Below are 24,210 nucleotides of genomic sequence, written 5' to 3'. Positions count from 1 at the left end.
AAGATTTACAAATCTCAAAAGTTCTCATTCCTGATATTTGGCCAATGAACACAGGAAACCCAAACATCTGGGATTTACAGATTTTAAGAATAAAACAGCAGATCCAAACAGAATCTGAAAAGGGCAAATAATGTTTTGTTTCAAAACATGAGCGATTTCCTCACAAATGTTATTTATTTCCTTCTATTGGGGTCCCATAGTTTTTCTGTCTTTAATTTTATCCTCACAACAATCCTGTGAGGTAGGTTAGGTTGAGAGTATGTGAATGGCTCAAGATCATCCAGCAGAACACAGATTCAAACTTCCATTTCCCAGCTCTTGTTCTGACACTTCAGTCACTACACCACACTGCCTCTTAAACAGTACTGCCCTAAACAACTTCCTTCTCAGTACATCCCATCACCATCCCTGATGTAGTATTTTAGCCTGAATTGAGACCTCAACTAATTCATCAACACACCACCAATCTACTTTCATAAAAGGCATGACTATTCAAAGCCTACTAGTTTTCTACTCTAAGATGAAGTCATTCTCTTCTGTAGGGACTCTCAAACAGTAAGTTTGCACAATACCAGCTTAAACTGGCAGACTCAGAAGCTTAAACTGAGGTTGGCAAAGACATCAGCAGACTCCTGAATCTGCTCTGGCCCTTTAACACAGGGATCATATATCTCATGGATAGCCTCTAAAACTCAAATAGCTTCTATAAGCCAAAACCAGTCTTTGCTTTGACTTGCTGACATCTAACCATATATCCAGTGTGAACTATAAGTAAAGTGATGTACATTCTAGTCCAGCTCCATCGTGGTTCACAAACTTTCTGAAGTGGGACTCACTTTGAAACATTTTTTCATCTTAGGCGGGCAAGGCAGTTGGCCCCCTTCCTGGAACGTGACGATCTAGCAACAGTGATCCATGCCACGGTCACCTCAAGGTTGGACTACTGCAATGCTCTCTACATGGGGCTGCCTTTGTGCCGAACCCGAAAGCTGCAGCTAGTGCAGAATGCCACGGCCCGGCTGCTGTTAGGGCTCCCAAGAAGGGAGCACATCCGGCCGGGGCTCCGGGACCTGCACTGGCTGCCGATAGCTTACCGAGTCCAGTACAAGGTGCTGGTTATTACCTTTAAAGCCCTATATGGCCTAGGACCTGCCTACCTGAAGGACCGTCTCTCCTCGCATGTTCCCCAGAGAGTACTGAGATCAGGAACACAAAATCTCCTAGTTATCCCCGGGCCAAAGGAAGCCCGCTTAAAATCGACAAGGGACCGGGCCTTTTCTATTATGGCCCCCTCCTGGTGGAACCAGCTGCCGGAAGAGGTGAGGGCCCTGCGGGACTTAGCCCAGTTCCGCAGGGCCTGTAAGACAACCCTCTTCCGGCTGGCCTATGACTAGCTGGTACAAGAAACTGAGTGTAGCTATACTGGATGTCCGCTGCCCCAATGTTTTAAATGCCAAATGTTTTAAATGTTTTAATGCCTTCAATGGTTTAATACTTAAGTCTAAATGTTTTATCTTTAACTTCTATTTATGTTATATTCTTGTGTTGTAAGCCGCTCTGAGCCACTTGTTGGGAAGGGCGGGATAGAAGTAATAAAATAAATAAATAAATAAATAAAAATGCTTCTGGAACCCACTTGCAAAGGAAAGTCCATGCTATTGTCCCCTCCCTATCATAAACCACAGAGATTTTGCATCAATTAACACTAATCAAGTTTATAATTCATTATTACTATTTAGTATTTATAAATATATAGCAATTACTGAGCAATAGGTTTTATGCCATGATGTTTCCATGCGTTAGGCAAACACAAATTAATTTGTATTCAGCCTCCCAGAGCCTCCTCTAACAGGGTACCCTATTTGGCCTCTCTTCCAAACCCACCTGGCAGAGTGTCATGAACCACTATTAGGGCCCAATCTACAGTTTGAGAACAACTCTGAGGCCCTTTGGAGCTCAAAGATGTCCAGACAAGCCACCTGCAGTGGCCTGAACCTGGCTTTTCCATTTCATCCTTTGTTGTTGTAGTAACAGCATTGCTAAAAGGCAGTGATAAATGATGCGCAGGGCTATTCCCCAGTCACCACTTGCATTTAATATGCAACTGCTGATGAGGCACAATAGTCAAGCAATGTGGTGCACAAATAGACAGCACTGTAGCCAGCATTTTCATATCTGTGTCGATTACTTAATTAGCCTGTTCCAGCTCAGGAACAAAACAGAAGCACTGGCACCATGATGAAACCTCTTATTTTTAATCTTCTAGTTTAATCCCTTGACCCTTCATTGTTTTGTTTTGTCCTTAAAATATGCACCCTTTCTGACTCTGTATGCAATGAATATTTTATTATTTTTCTTCTTTTCAAAAGAAATGATGACTATCAGAAAACAGACTACAAATTGGGTTTTGACTCAATGCAGGACTGTAGTTTTCACTACGGTGAAAGAGGTGTGCCTCTTTTAGCTGAATCAGTATTACTGGGTCATAAATATTTTCCTCTCTTATTTGTTTCCTGATAGTTTTACAGGTAAGATAATTTAACGGTGATAAAAAAAATTAGCATGCAGTAGATTTTGCAGCACTTCCACTTCAGATACTTGCTACCTCCTGAGGTGATACATATAGGAATGAATGTAATAATATATCATTGTCCTGGCTCCATTTCTACACCAACACAGCAGCGGGGGTGGGGGGAGGGTAGCCCAATTTTCATTGTAGCTGAAGACACAGAAGCACATGGGAAGGAAGCTGAAGCTATAATCTTAAGAACATTTTCCCGGCAATAAGTCCCACTTAATAAAATGGGACATACCTCTAGATCAGGGGTATCAAACCCATCTGTTATGAGGGCCAGATCTGACATAAATGAGACCTTGTCGAGCCAGACCATGCATGTCATAAAATGTAATGCCAGGTAGAGGAGGTATAAACTTTATAAAGGATGCAGAGAAACAAATATTTTTAAAAACTTAAAATAAAACATGCTTAAAACATTAGCACTTGTTGGTCTTAAAGGTACTTTCTTTGTATCTCTTCTGTGCAATCGAGGGGACTGAGCAAAGGAGCTTTCTTCCTTTTTTTCTTCCTACGCCAGGAGGGGGAGGAGCCTCAGCCAATAGAAGGAAGGGAGGCTTGGCTCAGTAGCTCTGCTGTGCAACTGAGAGAGCCTGGCAAAGTAAGCTCTGCCTCCCCCCCTTCCTCCCCAAGGGAGGAGCCCTCTGCCAATAAAGCTCCTGTGCGACTGAACAAGTCTGGCAAAGCAACCTTTGATGCAGAAGGTAACGAGACGGAAGGAAGCAGATGACAGTAACTTGCTCAGGGGCTTGATGAGAGTCTTCCGAGGGCCTGATTTGGCCATCAGGATGCATGTTTGACACCCCTGCTCTAGATGGACCTGCTGAGGATTACTAAGTTATGCAATTCCACTCACTTCATAGAATAGCTGTTTCAAGGTGAACAGGTACAGTTCTGAATACAAAATATGTGTACACTTGAATAATCAGTGACTTCTCGAAGTCACACCTTCCCGGACGGGATTGGACACCATGTTTGTAGTCACATAGGAAAATTTGCAATATAGTAAATCTCAGCTATTTTAAAATTACAGTTATGTAACAATCAAGAGAACTGACCTTCCCCTGCTTTTCTTGGACTCTCTCTCAATGGGCAGTTTTTTCCACCAACTGCCCTCCCTTCAACATTCTAAGCTGAGTTGCTTCCTATCAGACGAGCTGTCTGAACAAGCTTGCAGTGGTACCTTATCCACTGAATACCCCTTTAATATATTATTTGAAGGAAAGATGCTTGTTCAAATCCTAGAAACCATGGCTTATCGTAGCTCCCAGATTTGTGATTCCTGTTAAGTCAATTGTCTTAAATGACATTTTCAACATTCCAAATCATGTATTTCCTGAACAATTGTGCAGACTAATCACTGCTATAACTATTAAAAATCTCAGGTTTCAAATATGGCAACTCCTTAATAAAGTCATGTTCCTCATGACAGAATCTGATCACACAAGCCTAGAGATAGAAAAGGCTTACAATTTTGGGAGAGGGAAAAGCCAATACCAGTTTGGTAACTATAGTGATATGGAAATGTGCTATCTTAAAGTAAATGATTTTTCTTCATATAAACAAAGGGTGCCAATAGCTATGTTGGTCTGCCAGCAAATTCTAAAAACAAATTGTATAATTGTATTAGGACCAACCAAAATTTCGGAAAATAGCATGTGTCACTAATCAGTATGCAAGCTTTTAGGCTGGTTGTTCAGTACAGGGGGAGGGGGGAAGGAAGAGAGGAAGGGAAAATCATGGTGAAAAAGCTCAAATTCTGCAGTTGCAGTCCTGAAGTCAAAAACAGGATGCACTCCATATGGCACTTTATTAGTTTAGATGTTCCTGGGTACTAAACAGGTTTCCCAGTTCCACCAAGTTGCCAGGACAAAGAAAATGGGAAAAAACCCAAAACAGCACTTTCTCTTTATAAATGTTCTGCAGATAGAGGAGCTCTAAGCATCATTTTATGAAAATGAAACTTATATCTTTTCAAGCCCATTTTAGTACTTCAGTGTTAAGTTGAAATTTTTCTCATTGAAATGCCAGAGATTGCAGAAAAACACAAATTTTTAACTACCCAAAGTCTCCTTATATACCGTCACAGCTTATGGGCATTGCCTCACTTTCATTTTTCTTACTTTGAATATTCATGTGGATTTTTATTACAAAACAAAACTAGCAAATGTTTCAACTACAAAAATATTGTCTGGCTAAACATTAGCCATAAGCCACACTCAAATCTGACAGAATTATTAGAATTCTAAAATGTTTTTAAAGGTAAAGGTAAAAGGTAGTCAGTCCCCTGTGCAAGGACCAGTCGTTTTCGACTCTGGGGTGACGTTGCTTTCACAACGTTTTCATGGCAGACTTTTTACAGGGTGGTTTGCCATTGCCTTCCCCAGTCATCTACACTCCCCCCCCCCCAGCAAGCTGGGTACTCATTTTACTGACATCGGAAGGATGGAAGGCTGTCAACCTGGAGCTGGCTACCTCAACCAGCTTCCGCTGGGATCGAACTCAGGTCATGAGCAGAGGGCTCCAACTGCAGTACTGCAGCTTTACCACTCTGCACCATGGGGCAATGTAAAAAAATGTTTTTACGCTGCTTTAAAATGTTATAATGAAGCAAAGCCATTTTCTCACAAAACGGCAGCAAAGCCATTACAATTGTAAAGCCCAGTGTTTTATTCCTAGCAGGCCCTTTTCTGTATGTTATTAATTTGTATGGCAATATTCTAATGATCTTAATTTTGACCCCAAAAGTAAAAATGTGATAACATTTAGAAACAGCCAAAGCCAACATAGCCACCAATGTGTTGTATTTTAGCGTAATGTTCTGATATTAGTTTGAAATCCTTTTTTAATGTATCCTCAAGAAGAATATTCCATGTTAATAAATTGGAGAACATCTGGAACACCATTTCATCCAATTGTGATTTTTTTTTAAAAAAAATGAAACCTACAAATATTTCATTTACTGCCATACATTTACAGGAGGTCTGTCATACAAAAGATATCAGAACAGAATCCTATAAAAAGAATGTCTCCCTTTGTAAGAACTGTAAGAACTCCAAAACTGCACATGCAACAATAAGAATTGTAAGAACTCCAAAACTGCACATTCATTTTGATCTCTGCTTAATCCTTATTACATTTTCTGAGATTATCAACAACTAATTACTGCAAAACAATATACAAGACTTTCATGATACATCTGCCTGACTCTGGATAGACACCACTAACTCATTGGTTTAGATCCAAACTAAATTTTCCAGCATCAGAATGGAAATTTCTGCCTCCTCCCATTTACTAGAGCAGGGGTGTCGAACTCATTTGTTGTGAAGGCCGGATCTGACATAAATGAGACCTCGTTGGGCAGGCCATGTTGAGTTGGGCCAAGCCATATTGGACCGGGCCATGTGTGTACCTATTTCAGATTAGGTAGCAGAGATATAAACTTTATAAAAGACACAGACAAACACAATTAAATATATTTTTTAAAAAAACTTAAACATGCTTAAAACGTTAGCACTTGTTGGTCTTAAAGGTGCTTTCTTTGTATTTCTCCCATGGGATCCAGGGAACTGGGTAAAGGAACCTGTAGCTCTTTCCTTCCTTCCCCAGAGGACTGGGGGGGGGGGGAGAAGCTTCAGTCAATAGAAGGAAGAGAGGCTTAGTGCAGTAGCTCTGCTGTGCGATTAAGAGAGTCTGGAAAAACAAGCTCTCCCTCTCTTCCTCCCCAAGGGAGGAGCCTCAGCTAATGGAGAAAATAGAGGTTTTGCTCTGTAGTTCCTGTGCAATTGAGCAAGCCTTGCAAAGCAAGCTGTTATGCAGAAGGAAGCAAGATATAGGGAGAAGGAAGCAGATGACAGCCAGTTGCTCAGGGGCCTGATAGAAAACATCCAGGGGCCTGATTTGGTCCCCAGACTGAGTGTTTGACACCCCTGTACCAGAGGCTCCTTCTACTGCAGCCCACTGCTTCAGGAAGAATAAGGCACCATGAGCAATAACATGAGAGTCTGCAGTGCAAAGAGGGAATTGGTGGACATTACCAATTAGTTTGGATTCAACCCATTTTATGCAACAAATCATACAATACTAAAACTAAAAATAAGCTGAAATTCATGTAATCCATCTCACAGATGTCCCAAAACATTCCTACCAAATGAGCCTATGTTATAGAGCACTATCTATCTATGATTTTGTAGACAGCAAAAGTTACTGTAGTACATGCTGACAGAGAGAAAACACCCTGGGAGTTTTTAAGCAACACATCTCAAAGGCTGCAAAGGAAGTTATTTCTTAATATGTCAGAAAAATAATATGTAGACCATACTCTTTAGAACTGATGAGTTATACCTGGGTATTATACATTTATAATTCACAACCACCAGAATCTTTAAATGTGACATTGGTAACCTTTAAATGCGACACTGTTCTTTTACTGCAGAGTACATCCTACTATTCTGGCATAAAGAATTAGTGTTCCTAGGAAGGAATGCATATCTTATTGTTGGACTACTACTGTTTTAAAATGACCCAATGACACACCTTTAATTATGAAATCAGAACAAGTAGCAAAGTCTGTACCACAGCAAAACTATCTGCTGTTTTTAAGTTGCCACAAATGATTATATATATTTGGACTTCAAGTAGCAGCATGAATCAAGAAGGGAAAAGGCTCCTCTATGTAATTCATGGCAGTTAGCAATTCCTTTCATATTAGGAAACAAACCTGCACACTGAGAAATCATCAGACAAGTCATCACACAACACAGGAGGTTTCTGAACTGGACTGGTCGCAGCAGGTCCTGTCCCAGCAGGTACTCCATTTCCTAGAACTGATGAAGTATCACTGCCTGAGACTCTCTCTGAAACACTTTCCTCTTTGCTCGTTCTGTCTTGCCTAATGTGAACTGAAGCTTCAGGATCCTTGTGATTGTCTTTCCACTTGCTTTTCCCAAACTGTCCCAAGGACTTCCTTGCCTCCACAGCAGACACCGATGACAGGTAATGGCAGGTTTCTTTCCATTCTGAAAGTTTGCCCCGCTGGCAATTTAAAATATGGTCTTCAGTCTCAGCTGCTTCTTGCTTTTCTTCTCCATTTGTCCGCATAGCAACAGCTTCAGTGGTGTTCTTATTGGAAGACCCACTTTGTTGAGTGTTTGAGCTAGTCCTTTTTCTCATTCTTTTGGGCATTCTGGCTCTCTCTCTCTTTCTAACCAGGGCCCAGACAGTCTCATCTGAAGTTGATGAATCGGACGACGCATTGTGCAGATGGTTCCACCCAGTATTTGTAATTTTGGTGTGCACATAGCTGTCCTTCTCTTCCCTTTGCTTTTCTGCATGTTTTCTGGTCTCTTCAGCCTCCTTTCGCCGCCTAACCCTTCGTTTCAATTGTTTCTTACCAGACTCCTTATGAGCAGAAGTCACTACTGTGGCTGAGGTTGAGATTTCAAACTTATCTTCTGAAATATCAAGCAAGGTTGGCGATCTAAAGAGATCAGCAAGCACAGGAAATGGATGGGAAATGATAAAAGAGAGAAAGAGAAAGCAATAAAATAAGGGATACTGAAATGAAAACAAAATTATGATTTAAATAGAGGGGAAATGGAACACAGTGACAACTAAAAACTAGATCCAACCATAAAACCATGAAAGAGACTAGAAGAAAGTAAAAGCTCTAGATCACTAGATTAAGAAAGACTATCATCAAGCAGATTAGGAAGGCTTATTTAGCACATACCTACAGATGTCCTGAGTAGAAGGGCAGACCGATAACCGTGACTGGCTCCTGGGAGCTGTCCCTGTGGTAGGGCTGCTTGCCTGTTGAAAGAAGTTAGATAGTTTGGAATCTTTATCCACAAAATAAAGCGTAGATATTTTACTGCTTTTCCACATGATTAAAATGAAGATGATTTGTACAGCTTTTCATGATGCTTTCATATATACAGAGGCTCACAAAGTACAGGAAGCTTCTGCAAAAACAAAACCTTTTTGAGGAAGTAAGTATGTTCCAGCAACCATAGCTGTCATGTCACATACAGGTTTTTTTTTTTTAAGGAACAAACTTTCACAACCTAGGGTTTCATTTTGCAGCTCGGCCTACTTGTTAACAATGCGAAGGAAACAGCAGTTGATTTCTGTTTTAAGCAGAATTTGACAATGACAAGGCTTTTTGTCAGAACAAAGTGAACTGCACTGACATTGTGCTGAGTGCGTAAGGTCTGAAGCAGAGTCATCAGACCTTTACAGTGTGGGAAGATAGAAGCACAGTGAATATTAATAGCCTATTTTTAAAATGCATCACAGAAGCAATCAAGTTCACTTCCAGAAACTGAATGAATGTGAAATTGATGAGTCCGAGAAGGTCCAAAGTTCACAGTGAAGCTCGACAATGTCTATTACCGCCTCAAACACCTGAAGCAAAACACTTTCACTGTGCAAGCAAGTCCCATCACAAGACTGTCACAGCAATTTGCAGACTAACTCACTGAGTGCAAATCATATTTGGATTGGAAAACAAGAAGACTGTTCTGTTCTAGCTGGAAACTTGCTGACAATATTGCCTTGCACAAAAGCCAAGTTAAGGTTCCTAATTATCTGACCTGTTAAACAGCCTGGGTGCTTATTTTTATGCATCAAACACATTACTCACAAGTCTCTGAAACTCACTGCAGTCCTTCTTGATATATAACTTGTGATTCATCAGTAGGTGATTTTGTTATATATTGGTTATTTATTTTTTTACTAAATTTACATCCCGCCTTTCTGCCCTCACAAGGGCCAACAAGGCAGCTAAAACATACATAATAAAACCACACTTTAAAAACTATTAAAACCAACAGTTTTGGAGACAGTTTAATTTCTGCTGCTGTACAGAATAACATTGATATCTTTCATGTTAAGAGAGACTGCTAAAGTGAACATCTTGACTCTATATAAGAAATCAAATTAGTAATTTTGTCATGCTGAAGTGGCTCAAGAAAAAGAAACAGATGGGGCCATATAGTACTGCAAGGTGCTGCAGCTATCTTTTATTACTAAAATCTTATCTGTAAATATTAGGATATGTCTGTTTTAAAGTTCTGAACAACTATTTTATTAATTTTGAAAACTATTTTAAAATTTAAAGAATAATATTTCTGTCTTGCATCTTCATCACTGTTTTTTAAAGCTAAAATGACAAAATATACAAAGGGAAGGCTGGTATGAAAAAGGAGTGGAAAATGTTCCAACTTCTTTTGCATCCTTTCAATGTTAAGTTTGTGCACCTTATTTTTAAATAACCAAATTATTTTGTGGAAAATCCACTCAACTCAAAGTTCTCAACCAATATATTTTATATCCAGCTTCCAACTGCTATCAAATGGGCCATAAGATGATGAGAAAGAAGCAGTGAGTCGCCTCTCTATTGTACTTGGATGTGATCAACAGAGAACTCCCTCTGCAAGGGACTATTTGTACTGAATATCAACTTTTGTGAGTTGTTTTAGGAACCAATGTATTAGCTGAAAAGTGGGAGAAAATACAATGATAAAAAAATACATTTTGAAAACTCAAATGGTTATTTTTGGCAGGTTATTTAATATATGTTTATTCAACAACAGCAGCTAGAAAGATTATGGACACTTTTCTCAACACTTCACAGAAAGTCATCCAATCCAGTAAGAACTCTGTTATACATTAATCATCTTCTGTAGATAAGCACTCTTCTCCATACATTGACAATACAAATATGTGGATTTATATCCACATCAAAATGCCTATCCAACACAGCCTGATTATATATCTTTGAATGGGAATGGGGATACTCATCTGCATAAGTAGTCATCAGGTATAATCAGGGCTTTTTTTTTGAGCAGGAACGCACAGGGATGCAGTTCCAGCTGGCTTGGCATCAGAAGGTGTGGCCTAATATGTAAATGAGTTCCTGCTGGGCTTTTTCTACAAAAAGCCCCATGTGAAACAATGGTGATATCAGGGGTGTGGTCTAATATGCAAATGAGTTCCTGCTGAACTTTTTCTACAAAAAAGTCCTGGGTATAATGATTGACTAGCTAGAAGACTGTAGTCTTTCAAATTTTCCATACACTATAGATGTTAGTATCTGTTGAATAGAAAAGAGTAGTAGAGTTCAACTATAAATGTAACTGGCTTGGAGATTATGGGAATCAAGATGCTTGTGAGAAAAGCAGATACAACTGAAACTGGTAATAAACTTCACAAAATTACTCATGGAGAAAAATGTGAATGTAAAACTCCCATAAAGTCCAATTTAATAAACTCCCATAGATTGAAATAATTTATAAAAGAACTTGTTCAACTATGAACTGACTATACTCAGCTGAACTTCTAAAAGTCACAAATTTTGCTTTCTTATAAAAATATAAAGTCAAGCATTCTTTAAATTTGTGAAACTAGAAGTGACATTACTACTTTTTATCACTGTCATTCTACATATACACATATCAAATAAGTTCTGTATTATCAGTCAAATGTGTCATAGTTCGTGACATAGAGCACATTCATTCTTTTCTCAGCTTTTGTAATTGGTTATGGTAAATCACTTGGGAGTTGGAAACATGTATCCAGATATACATTTTTCATATTGCTGCATTTTATTACTTTATTTTTATCCTAGAAAATAAGATTACATAAAGACAGAACAACCATGTTCCCTCCAGCAGCTTTTTGGACTACTTATTGCTTCATTATTAAGGAAGGGATTATCTGCTTCTCACTCCAAACAGCCAAAATGTGCACTGGGCAAACACTCAGAAAAGAAAAGCCAAGATATTTCCAAAGAGAAAACATTTCAGTATTGTAAATTCTGCAGTCCCTTACATGTTTTTACAACTTCTCCAATAAGAATTCTAATGGAAAGTCTTTATAATTATCCTCCACCTGCCTATATGCTTTTAATAACTCCATCTGTCTATATGCTATTTTCATACACACACACACATGCATACCATATTACTATAGTATATATACAGATGTCTCCATCTGCCTATATTCTATAGGTGACGTATGGCCCTGTAGATACCTAAATCTGTGAATTGGGGAACATAGGTACTAAACAGATTTTTCAGCAAACTTGAGGGACTTTTGCAGGAAAAAAATTAAATGTTTAAATTTCTCCCAAATTCTGCTTTTTTAATAACAATGTTGTCTCTACGCACACAGACAATGCACTTACTTTACTTCTGTAGCATAAATTGGTAGCTGAGGCAGAGCCCAATGGCAGACGTCAGGAGCTGCTCTTGGCCCAGCTGCATTGGACAACGGGAAATGCTCTGGGTCTAGCCATGGTGATGGAAGCCAAGAGATGTTCTGGGCTTAGCGGTGGTGAATGCTGGGAGCTGCTCCGTACTTGGCAGCACCAGACACTAGGAGTTGCTTGGACCTAGCTGCAGTATTGGCAAATGCTGAGAGCCACTTCAGCCACAGCCACAGCATCGGTGGATTTCTGGAGCTACTCAGGCCCCAGCAGCAGTGGCAGCAGACACTGAGAGCTGTTCCAAGCTCAGAGCAGACACCACCACAGGGACTAATTCCAAGCTGAGCAGTTGGGTCTGGATGCACCGGGAGAGGGAAGAGGGATTCCCCCCAGAGTTTTGTGTCCCTCTTGTAGTACTCTATTCTGTGCTCCTGAACTCCAATCTGCATATCATACACAATCCATATACTAACACACAGAAAATACTTAAGATGTACCAGTTTCTGCATCTAAAATGTGACATTCTACATCCCAAAAAGTATCAATTATTTATCAAAACAGTTGGGGTTTTTTCTCTGATACCATTTTCGCACACAGCTTACCACGCGGTCACGTTCCTGTTCTCTCCGCAGCGTCCATCGGATTTCCCACTATCTGTGCCAGAGTTACAGGAAGTGCCGCAGCTTTTGCGTAGCAAACGTAAACTGGGTTTTAGCGGTTTATGTTTGCTACGCAAGAGCCGCGACACTTCCAGTAACTCCAGTGCAGATAGTGGGAAATCTGACGGACGCTGCGGAGAGAACAAGAACATGACCCCATGGTAAGCTGTGTGCGAAAACGGTCTGAGTATCAGCAACAAGCCTAAGGTGGAGGAAGCCAACACTTTGTCAAGGTATTATGTAACTTCTTTGTTTTTGGAGAACTATTCAATGCTATTTTATTAGAGGCACCACATGGACACATTACTATGTCATGTCACAAGTTTACTCAGGCAAAAGGAGAAGGGAATACTCCAGATATCACAGTAGTTCTAACATCAATGAAATCCATCAGGCCACAGAACATATTAAACAAAAACATAAATAAGGCATAAGAAAATATACAAGGCTGCTGGGACTAGCAGGAGAAAATGAAACAAATTCCTATCATCAATTAAAATTACTTATAGAGAAAGATGTGATTTCGCATGAGAATGTAAAACTCCCACAGAGTCCCATTTAAATTAACTTCCATAGATTTTTACCTTTAGCCAGGTTACTGATCTTTAATAAATGATTATCAACAGCTATAGTAGCAAAACTCTAGCTAAGCAAAATGCTGTAAAAGGCTATTGTGTGACTGACACCAAATTGAAAGATTGTCAGTTTTGGACATTCTAATTCAGTCTTTGATCAACAAAAATGAATGGGAATGCAGTCAATGCAGCAGGACTATGCAAGACCAAAAGGCAGAACTGATTGTTGTCGTAAGTGTCCGTTTAACACTTCATCACTGTAGACTGTTCCTTGATCAGCAACACAAAGGGCTTCTCTTTCATTTGGTTAGTGGCATAATGGAATTTAAATGGAATATTCTTCTGATAGATGTTTGCTCAAAAATACTTTATTTTTAAGTGCCATTCAAATTGAAGAAAATTACACTAGAGGCCCGCTGAATCATAGGAAATTATTTCAGTAGTGTAATTAAAGACAGTAATTCAAAATTATATTTTATGACAACTCACTTTTAAATAAGGCAGCTTATTTCTTTACAGAGCAAGGACTGACTTCAGCAACAGCTCTGAATTTTTGAAAGTGGTTCATAATATGTATAGAAAGAGAAGCTTGGAGATTGGGTGGACTTGAGGATAGCTCATCAACCCTGTCTGCCCCTGACAGCTTCTCTTTCACTTGATAGGCAGGGCCACTCATTGCTTGGAGCTAATCAAGAGTGCTATAGAAGCACATGAGTTTACAGAGCCCCTCTGGAGGGTAAGCCACAGCTTTCCTTCTGCTCCGTCCCTGCTGCTGCAATGGTGTGCAGCTGAGGAAATTTCTGCTTAACATAATTTCTTACTACCACCAGTTCTCCTGTCTTTGACTGGGCATTATCTACCACTGCTCTGTCACATGTCCTTACAGGATATATACTACAACTACAATTTGTAGAGAATGCAGAATATTAATTCAATGGAATAATGAATGCACTGGGGTGGAGGATAGTTAAGACATGCTTCCTATCTTCCCCTCTGGTCTCTCTCTCTCTCTAATACATACACACACACGAGCAAGTATTGTGGAAGAGGGGTGGCAAACCTTTCTCTAGTCCTACCAAAGCTGCCTGATGTTTGTAGAGTGCTGAGATCAAATGAGTCAAAGACTCTCCCTATTAGGTTAGATCAGCTGTGGTTGGAGAGGGCAATAACTTCCAAACATGGCCAGAAATGCTCTCTTCTTGTTTTCACCTGTCATGGTTCTGGACAGTTTGGTCATTTAAAAGAGCTGCCAAAATAGACCCTGTCTCAAATTAATTTGCATAAAACAATGCTGAGAGGTTAACACGTCAGACATTGTACCTGCTTTAACTCACTTATAGCCTATTGACCTGACTAACGCCATCTTGTTTGCTATTACTAACCATGAGTCTGTAACTGTGCACTTCAAACAGGGAGGGATAGTTGTAAATCCCATGGGAGGAATTTCTCACTTGGCATCCATAGGCTCCCCAAGCCTTTGAAGCTGGCCAGCCTCAAGGTAACCAGCGGGGAGCCTTCCTGGGAAAGAGATAACAGAATGTGGGAACAGACAACTGTCTCTCAGGGTGTGAGAATGAATTCTTTGCTATGCTATCTGCCTCTACAAAAATCCAAGAGTAACCTTGGAATGTATCAAACTCAATCTGCTTGTACCCCAGACCACTAGTCCTTGAATAAACGAATTAATTTTGCAACAGAATTAATGCACAGCAGCCAAGAAGGTCTGAGCGCCTGCTCCGGCTGCAACGCCACTGAGGATGTTCTCCGCAGCTGAGAACAAAACGTCTGGAAGGAAAACTTTTTCCAGTAGAACACGGCACTTGATCCCGAAAGATTCTACAAACCCTAAAGATGATTCAAGTTTATTTCAACGTTCAATGTCTGACATTTTGAGTTTGATCCCTTTGGAGTTTATCCGAAACTGGTAACTTCGGCTGGATGGCCATCAAAGCACCAGATAACGGAGAGCCCACAGATCCTGTAGAAGAGATCAGGTCTATCCCCAAGGAGTACCGGGACTTAAAGCGTGTGTTCAGCGAGGAGGAAGCTGACGAGCTGCCGCCTCACAGAGACACTGACTGCGCAATTGAACTGATTCCGGGGCAGGAGCTCCCTCGCGCCAAACTGTACTCCATGGGGTGGGCGGAAAAGGAAGAACTGAGAAAATTCATAGACAAAAACCTGAAAAGGGGCTTTATAAGACCCGCAGCGGCACCCCACGCCGCCTCAGTCCTCTTCCGGAAGAAGAAGGATGGGAGCTTGAGACTTTGCACAGACTTTCGCGGGATTAACACGATTTTGATGTCCAATGCCTACCGCATCTCCCTAATCAAAGACCTGTTAAGCGCGGTATCAGAAGGGAAAGTGTTTACGAAACTTGATCTCATAGATGCTTATTTCCGTGTTAGAATTAAAGAGGGGGATGAGTGGAAAATGGCGTTTAACACCCCCATGGGCCAGTTTGAGTATCGAGTGATGCCGTTTGGGTTGCATGGGGCGCTAGGGGTGTTTATGAATTTTATAAATAAAGTACTGCGTGAATACTTGTACAAGGGGGGGGGGGTGGTGTACCTGGATGACATCATTATTTATTCAAAAGACCTGAAGTCCCATGTGCCATTAGTACGAAAGGTGCTGATGACCCCATACCAGCACAAGCTCTATGCCAAACTATCCAAATGTGAGTTCCACCAGACGGAACTAGACTACCTGGGGTTCAGAGTCTCGGGGGAAGGTTTAGCGATGGACCCTGCCAAAATCCAAGCAGTGCTGGACTGGGAGACCCCCAAAACTAGACGGCAGCTACAATCTTTCCTTGGATTCGCAAATTTCTATAGGGGGTTCATTAAGGGATTTGCCCAGATAATGCTACCCCTAACTGACCTGTTAAAGACTAAGGGAAAGGGGGCAGAAGCAAAAAAGGCCGGGGTGCGCCTCCCCTGGACCCCACAATGCCAAGCAGCGTTTGAAAAACTAAAGAGGGCGTTCACAAGTGAACCCGTGCTCACCCACCCCAATGAACTAAAGCCCTTTGTGGTGCAATGCGACGCCTCCGATGTAGCCATTGGGGCAATATTAATGCAAAAGGACTCAGAAGGGAGGCTCAGACCCGGTGCCTATGTCTCCTGCAAATTCTCAAACGAGCAGAGAAATTGGTCGGTGTGGGATAAGGAGGCTTTTGCTGTGACCTACGCTCTAAAAACGTGGAGGTCTTGGCTAGAAGTAGCCCGAGTCCCGTTCGAAATCTGGACGGACAACAAAAACCTAGAAGCCCTGACCGGGCTGCGGAAGCTAACAGCCAAGCAAATCCGCTGGGCAGGGTTCTTTGCCAAATTCGATTTCGTGCTGAAACACATACCCAGGTCGAGAAACTTTCTGGCTGACACCCTGTCCCGCCTCCCGCAGCACGAAAGCCAGAAGGAAGAGGTCGTAGATTCCCTAATTCCTCCCTCAGCCGTAGCGGGGGGGGGGGGGTAACCACCAGATCGGGGAAGAAAACGGGACCCTCTGAACTGTGGGGGGGGGCAACCGACTCCAAGAAGAAGCAGAAAAGGAGGGGGAGGAAAGACCGGAGGGGGTAGAGAAAGGAGAGGAAGGGCTCTGGTACCATGATGGGAAATTTTACGTGCCCAAAAGCCTTAGACAGGAAATACTGCAGCACTGCCATTGTAGTAAAATAGCAGGGCATTTTGGGTACGTGAAAACCCTACATTTGGTAAATCAACAATTCTGGTGGCCCCAAATGAAAAAAGACATTTCAGAATTTGTTGGGTCGTGCCCCACATGCATCATGGCAAAAAAAAGGGGGGGGGAGAACCACCAGGCTTGCTACAACCATTACCCACGGCGTCCCGGCCATGGGCGGTCATGTCCATGGATTTTATAGTCGAATATCCCCCCTTGCAAGGAAAAACGGTCATAGTGGTAGTGGATACTTTTTCCAAAAAAGCGCATTTCATCCCGTGCAAACAACTCCCCACGGCCAAGAAACTAGCATATCTTTTCTTCCATCACGTTGTTAGGCTACACGCATTCCCTGAGAAGGTCATTAGTGACCGTGGCCCGCAGTTCGTTGCCAACTTCTGGCGGGAGTTTTGTAAACTGGCCGGGATAGAGCAGGGACTGAGCTCAGCCTACCACCCCCAGATGGACGGACAGACGGAGAGGGTGAACGGGCTTCTAGAGCAGTACTTGTGCTTCTACATCAATTTCCAACAACCAAACTGGGTGGAGCTGCTGCCCTTCGCTGAGTATGGCTATAACAACAGCCTGCACAGCTCAACCAAAGCCTCCCCTTTCCAAATCGTGAACAGCTATGAGGGACAGCCTTTCCAACCCTGCCAACGGAGGGAACAGCGCCACCTAGCTCTTGCCGACAGTGGTGGGACGGAATTAGGAAAGGGTGGGAAGTGATCCAGGAGAACCTCGAAGCTGCAAAGAAAGACTACAAGGCCCAGTTTGACAAAAAGCACTCACCACAATAGGAGCTCAAGGAAGGAGAGAGTGTATTCTTGTCAACCAAAAACCTGCCCCTGCCTCAAACTTGCAGGAAGCTAGCATACAAGTTCTTAGGGCCTTTTAAGATCAAACGGGTGATCAACAAGGTGACAGTAGAACTGGAATTACCTAAATTATTCAGTAAGATCCACCCTGTTTTTCATTGCAGCCTTCTTCGCTAAGATCCTGGGCCCACATGTTGGCACCCCTGCCCTCCAAAGCCACCTCCTATTCAAGTGAAGGGCCAGAGCCACCATGAGGTGCAAGAGATCCTGGATTCTAGGATCCAGAGGGGGGTACTGTACTACTTGGTCCGCTGGAAACACTTCCCCAACAGCTGTGATGAATGGGTCAAGCCTTCCGACCTACAGGCCCCCCAGCTTCTCAAGAAATTTTACCTACTGCACCCAGTCAAACCCCGAGCATGAGCTTAGGGGGGGCAGTATGTCAGACATTGTACCTGCTTTAACTCACTTATAGCCTATTGACCTGACTAACGCCATCTTGTTTGCTATTACTAACCATGAGTCTGTAACTGTGCATTTCAAACAGGGATTGAAGGTTGTAAATCCCATGGGAGGAATTTCTCACTTGTCATCCATAGGCTCCCCAAGCCTTTGAAGCTGGCCAGCCTCAAGGTAACCAGCGGGGAGCCTTCCTGGGAAAGAGATAACAGAATGTGGGAACAGACAACTGTCTCTCAGGATGTGAGAATGAATTCTTTGTTATGCTATCTGCCTCTACAAAAATCCAAGAGTAACCTTGGAATGTATCAAACTCAATCTGCTTGTACCCCAGACCACTAGTTCTTGAATAAACGAATTAATTTTGCAACAGAATGATTCAAGTTTATTTCAACGTTCAATGTCTGACACACAATATATAGCACAAATTTGTGCATGAGGGAGGCAAGTGTTAAAGGAAATAAATATGCAGAGGAATTATTTTGTCTTTAAAAGACATAGGATTATGGCACAAAGGAAAGAAGTACATGTGCGTAAAATATTAACCATTATAACAAGACAAAAATATAGTGCAAAAAAACTTGTACAATACAGCTCAGAAAACGTATCTTTGTGGAACACTGGACATGCCATAGGGACCTGAGAGAATAATATAATCAATTTTGGGGGGAAGATGTACAGAACTATTTTCAGGAGTTTCATTTCCAGCAGAAATGTTGATCTTACGGCACTCAAAAATCTACTTCTCTGCCACACTCTTCTCAGCAGCAATGTTCCATGTTGTTTTTTTAAAATGGATTTGTTGGTTGGTTTGTATTTTTAAATACCAAGAAAGGGCTAAATTTTCAGATGCCTCATTACAACATCACAATAAGAACAAAGGTATGAACAGATGTTGAGAACATAGAATTATGTAGCATGTGTGTGTGGCAATACTAATTAAAATATATGGCACAGAGAAAGCATGTGTGACTTACATAATTATTACAGGATATTGTCACAGAAAAAAGAGACGAAAATGAAACACGCGGAAAAAGCATGTGTAAGAAAGCATTCCCGTACTCAGAAGTAAAAACTGAGCGGGGTGCCATATTGGAGACTGCAGTGCAGGCCTATATCCAAGACTGGAAATGCTGAGGCTTGCTCCTTCAGAGCATGCGTACATTGTTTTGTTGTAATGCTTTGACTATTATAGACAGGGAATGGCACTGTGAGAGAACAGCTTGCCTCATAGCGGAAATTACAGCAGGAGGAGGCTGACTTTGAGAAAGGTCAACTCATCTACTGGGGCCATGTCCAGGTGTGAGCAGCGGGGGTTGAGGATGTCTCCCAGGTTGGAGAAAACCTGCTCAATCTGGACACTGGAGGGCAGGAAAGGAGGCTCATGGCCACATAGTACAGGTCAGGCCAGATGGTAGCCTTGCATGACCAGTACTCCAGGGGACTGGAGTCAGTCAGCTTGGGAAGGTACTTCCTCACCATCACCTTTACCAAGTCCTCTGCCAGGGCATGCCTGGCCTCACTGACGCCACAGACCTCCCAGCTCACCACTGGGTACCAGTACTGGGGATCCGTCCTGGTTGGGCTCTTTGGGGCTGAGGTGCTGGACTGCTGCTCCTCCTCCCCCCCCCCCCACCCCAGCCTTTTCCATCCCCTGTTCCCTCTGGTCATATCAGTTGGCCTGTAGCCTCTGCACTTCACTGCAGAGGTCCTGCCTCTATTGTAGAAGCTCCACATTATGGAGAACAATGATATCCATTATATGGGGGTTTGCTCCACAGGGATGGGGGCCTGGGAGATGGGGGGTGGACTTCTTTCTCCTGCAACAGACACCCATCCATCATTTTCACCCTCATTGCACAAAGGAGTGTTGACAGGTAGCCAAGGAACCCACTGGCTGAGCCCATCTGCCTGGCTGTAGCAGAAAGAAAGGTTGTGGCTCAGAGCCCCAAGCCCACCAAGCACTACCCCAGCTGGGGACAGGTGTTGACAACTCCCACTGCAAGGAACTGTGGGGGTCCTGAGCCTAGGAACCCACTGACTCAGCCCTTCTCCCTGATTGAAACAGAGGGGAAGCAGGTGGCTTACAGCCCTGAGCCCACCAGACACCTCCCCAGCTGGGGACAGGTGATGAAAACTCCCACTGAGAGGGACTGTGTTGGGTCGTCAGCTGGGAAACCCACTGGCTGAGCCACTCTGCTGGCTGTAGCAGAGGGACAGGTGCCTCAGAGAATCCTGAAGCACCAACACTATTTACAGTACTCTTTCTCTACCTCTAACACAGTACTCCTGTCTCTCTGTCTAACGGCCTGCTGCAAAGTAAAAAGAGCTGTGTGTTCTGTTCCCATAGAACTGAATAGGAGCCCTCTTGTTGACAGTCAGAGCTGCCTATTAAGCTATGGAATGCCACTATAGGTGTTTCCAGGGCTGCAGAAGTCCATTTTCACCATTGCTTTGGCAATTCATTAGTGCCAGCATGTCTGGTTCATGAACCACCACCATGAACCTCATGGACCTCTATAAAAGACATGGTGGTTTGTGGGTAATGTGATCTCACAGGCCAAGGCCTCACGAATCAGCCATGTTTGTGATGAAATTAGGTTCATGGCGAGGTTCATAGTTTGGTTCTAAGAAGGCCAATGAAAGGTCAGTACAGCGGCTGCTACTGCCATGTGCCATCAGCTAGGCAGGGGAGGAACTACATGCACCCCACCTGCTGATGTGAAGCACTTTATACAGATTGTTCTGCAGAACTGTGATCCTAGTATAGTACTATGCGTGAATATACTTCATTTCCAGCCAAGAGATATGTGATCTAAAAACAAGACCAGTCAAACTCCAAGTAGTATACACTTATTATACTATTTAGCTGATAAACTAGATTACATTTTTTCATGTTTTCTCAATAAAGTTTATTTTTTATTATATTACCAAACTTGAAATGTACCCTGTTTTCTTCCAAACTTGTAATGCTTTCTCTTGTATCCTCAGTGACAGCAGGGGGATGGGTTTCCTCGAATACTATGAGTACCAGAACAGCTTATGCTTCCTGGCTGCCATAGTAACAAGCTCTGCTCCAGTCAGCATCACACACTGAAATGATATGCTATTTGGAATTCTCGTCCAGATAAATTTGTCATATTTGTGCAATGCCAGAAGCCAAAATAATGTAGGAACCCCGACACACACACCCTATTGCCTTTCTAGCAGCTTCAGCACAATACACTGATGAGGATGGATAACTATATTAGGTATAATGTAATATGCATGGAATACATACTCCACTAAAACTATTAAGCCCAGCATTTGTTAACACAAGCATCCAGTGTATCACACAGCACATAAAAATGGTTTAAAATACTGGATTTGAAAATATGGATGAAAGAAATAGAGGCAAATAATACATTAAAGATCAACGTAACTGTACAAAGGAGTGAGGAGTTCACATGCATGTTTTTGGCATTAATTTTCTTTTCAAGAAACTGATTCAGTCAAATTAATATTTTCATATCTGTTAGACAGCATGAACAATTTAGGGATGTGCAAGCTACTGGTTCAGTGTCATGCCAGTGCTATTAAAAGTGTATGTGCTCTAGAACTTAGCTGCATGTATTCCAGCCCTTAATATTTGTTCCCTAACTATCTACATTTAAGGATGAGAGGAAAAACTCTCCACAATTAGTAAAGTTGTACAAGCACAGGTGCTGCTGTGTCCCATCCTAAATGAGTAACAGTCAACCTTCTGAGGGCTATACTGAGAAATCATTTAGTGAAGTGGGGAAATGCAGGATCTGCCCCATTTTTTCCTTTGCTGCTGACCCAACATAAACATTCTTTAGCAGCTGCAAAGGTGAGTGTCTGCTGTGTAAGAGTCTGCTGGGACCAATGCAGCAGCAGGGGAAATAGAGGCTCCGCACAGGTAGGAAGGTGCCTCAACTCAAGCTATCTTGAACCACAATGAATGGAGGGATATGAATGTTTTAATAAATAAATAATATGCTTGTCTATGTTTCCGTACAAAGAGTACATCAAGAGTCCAACTCTGCTAAAGATGAAAGGTCAAATAGATTCCTGACTTGTCTTGCTGACGACTTCCAGAAAATGAAGAAGGAAACAAGGGGATTGTATTGCTTGCAGCCTGCAGCAACGTTGGTATGCTGCGTTTGCAAGGTTTTGCTCCCCTGGAGAGGGAAGAGCAGATCTTCAGCCCGTTTGGGCGCGATTTGGAGGGGGCAGGACTTGGCCATTTTAACGGCCAAACCTCCACTCTCTGTGCAGTCTGGACGACGATCAGATCTGGGCTGGGAGCGTTTTGAAGCGCTCTGGGAGAGAGGCCCTTGCTGTGTGTCGGGTCGGCGTTTGGGGCATCGAGATCGGGAACTACTTGTTCCCGGGTGCTGCAGTGGCCGATTTCAACACTGCTGGGAGATTGGAGCAGGAGCTGTGTGCTTCTTGGGTCGTTGAAGGCTGCCTGAAAGCTCCTTTTTTAAGACTGGTGTATCATGGGGGTCTCATTGTTCTTGTTACTTGGGGTGGCGTCTCTCTCCCTCCTTTGTGGAAAAGGGGTCTTTTATTTTGGGGTTTGGACTCCCTGCATGGGTTGGGGGGGGGTGTTGCTCTGGCTGAGTCAGCCATACTTTGATTCACTTATTGGTTGTGGGGTGGCGACCATATTGGGTCCCCTTTCTTCTTCAAGGGAAGGCTGCCATTTTATAAGGTCCTTGTAAGGAGGCCATTTTGTGGGTCTGCCCTAGGGGGTGTTAACTGCTCATAGCTTGGTGTTGTTATTGGTCCGGGGCGGCTATCCAGTGGGTGTTATGAAGATGTCGGGTAAGTAGGGAGCTGGCAAGTCCAAAAGAAAACAACCTGCGCCAAAGGCCGCCTATTCCCCCTCTGATTCTGAGGGGCCTGAAGGGGGTTTGGGGCACGGTGTGTGCTTCATATTTTGAGGCTGCTTTGTTTCATGCTACGTCCTTAGTAGCCTTTTTCGGGGCTCAGAGTCAGTGAGCTAGTGGCAGGGTCCAGAAACAATGTTTCTGGTAATGCTTTGTTGCTACGGGACCTGAAGTTGGCTGAGGATAAGCCAACTGTCCCTCGTTGGCTGAGGATAAGCGAGCTGTCCCTCGCTCTAAGACTGACCAGCGTCAAAAAAGTTCCATGCTGAAGCTGGGCGCTTGCTCAGAGTTGGAGTTGTGCCCAGTTTCCGCAGTGGCTGCTTATTTGGCAGTTGGGGCCCGAGGGGTTTTTGTTTTGTCACAATAATGGTAGCCCACTGACAAAGCATCAGTTTTGGGCTGCGACGTCATGGGCTTTAGGTAAGCTGGGGTTGTCCGGGGTGCAGTTTGGTACCCATTGCTTTAGAATTGGCGCTGCTTCTACAGCTGCTGCCCTGGGATATCCTTCCTCCTCCATTCAGCGCCTGGGCCGTTGGCGCTCATCAGCCTACAAATCTTATGTTTGACCTTTGCTCAGTCCCTAGCTTTGCTTGTTTGGTGGAAAGGTTTACTGGTTGCGGTTTCTTGTTTGACTGTTTTCTCTTTTTTAGATGCTGTTGTTCCTGGCCAGAGGAGCCGAGTTCTTGTCTATGGCCACAGACATGTGTTTTGGGCTGCTCATCAGGTTCAGAGAACTTTGGTCGGCTCTCAGCTAGGGCTCAGCCAACATGTTTGTATCAAGTGGCAGGGCGCCGGGGCCTTCGGTGGCCGGGCCTGCTGTCTTTGTTATTCCAAGGGAGTTTGGGCCTACCTCCTCAGGTTTTAATTATTCACCTGGGAGGGAATGATCTCGGGCTAATTAAAGGCAAGGCATTAGTCTGGCAGGCCCGTGATGATTTTCGGTACATTAGGGAGTGGTGGCCGGGGACCATGATAGTTTGGTCAGCCATGATTCCCCACCTTGTTTGGTGCAGTGCTTGGGACCCTACAGCTATTGAGAGGGCCCGCTACAAAGCTAACAAGGAAATTAGGAAGGCTTTGGAAGGGGGGTTGGGCCACTATTTGCCCCATCCAGATATTTCTATGGAATTTTCTGACCTCTACAGAGGAGATGGGGTTCATCTCTCAGAAAAGGGTAATATGCTTTTCTTGAGGGACCTCCGGCAAGGGCTGTGGGTAGCTTTGGGGCTTCTCGATGGGTGCTAAGCCCTAAGTAGAGACTTGGCCTTAGTGGTGGCAGGTTTCACTGGGTTAGGGTACTATGCGGCCAGGGGAGGACCGTGAAGCATTCCCTTTTG

The 24,210-nt window shown here is 43.1% G+C and overlaps 1 protein-coding gene across 3 annotated transcripts in view; it reads right to left on the bottom strand.

Moving 5' to 3' along the window:
* Positions 1-24,210, bottom strand: part of MARCHF1 (membrane associated ring-CH-type finger 1) — a 181,468-nt gene that overhangs the window by 42,324 nt on the left and 114,934 nt on the right. For 2 of the 3 annotated variants that reach the window (XM_060246568.1, XM_060246569.1), the window contains 2 exons: positions 8,307-8,386; positions 7,296-8,054 (listed from right to left, as the gene is read on the bottom strand). In XM_060246568.1, coding sequence (XP_060102551.1) covers positions 7,296-8,054; positions 8,307-8,386 — 839 coding nt within the window. The remainder of the gene's footprint in view (positions 1-7,295; positions 8,055-8,306; positions 8,387-24,210) is intronic. The other variant, XM_060246570.1, reaches the window with a different exon arrangement.

Source organism: Heteronotia binoei, chromosome 9, assembly GCF_032191835.1.
Source record: "Heteronotia binoei isolate CCM8104 ecotype False Entrance Well chromosome 9, APGP_CSIRO_Hbin_v1, whole genome shotgun sequence".
Lineage (NCBI taxonomy): Eukaryota > Metazoa > Chordata > Lepidosauria > Squamata > Gekkonidae > Heteronotia > Heteronotia binoei.
The sequence above is the reverse complement of the archived record's forward strand: the minus strand, read 5'-3'. Positions and strand labels throughout refer to the sequence as shown.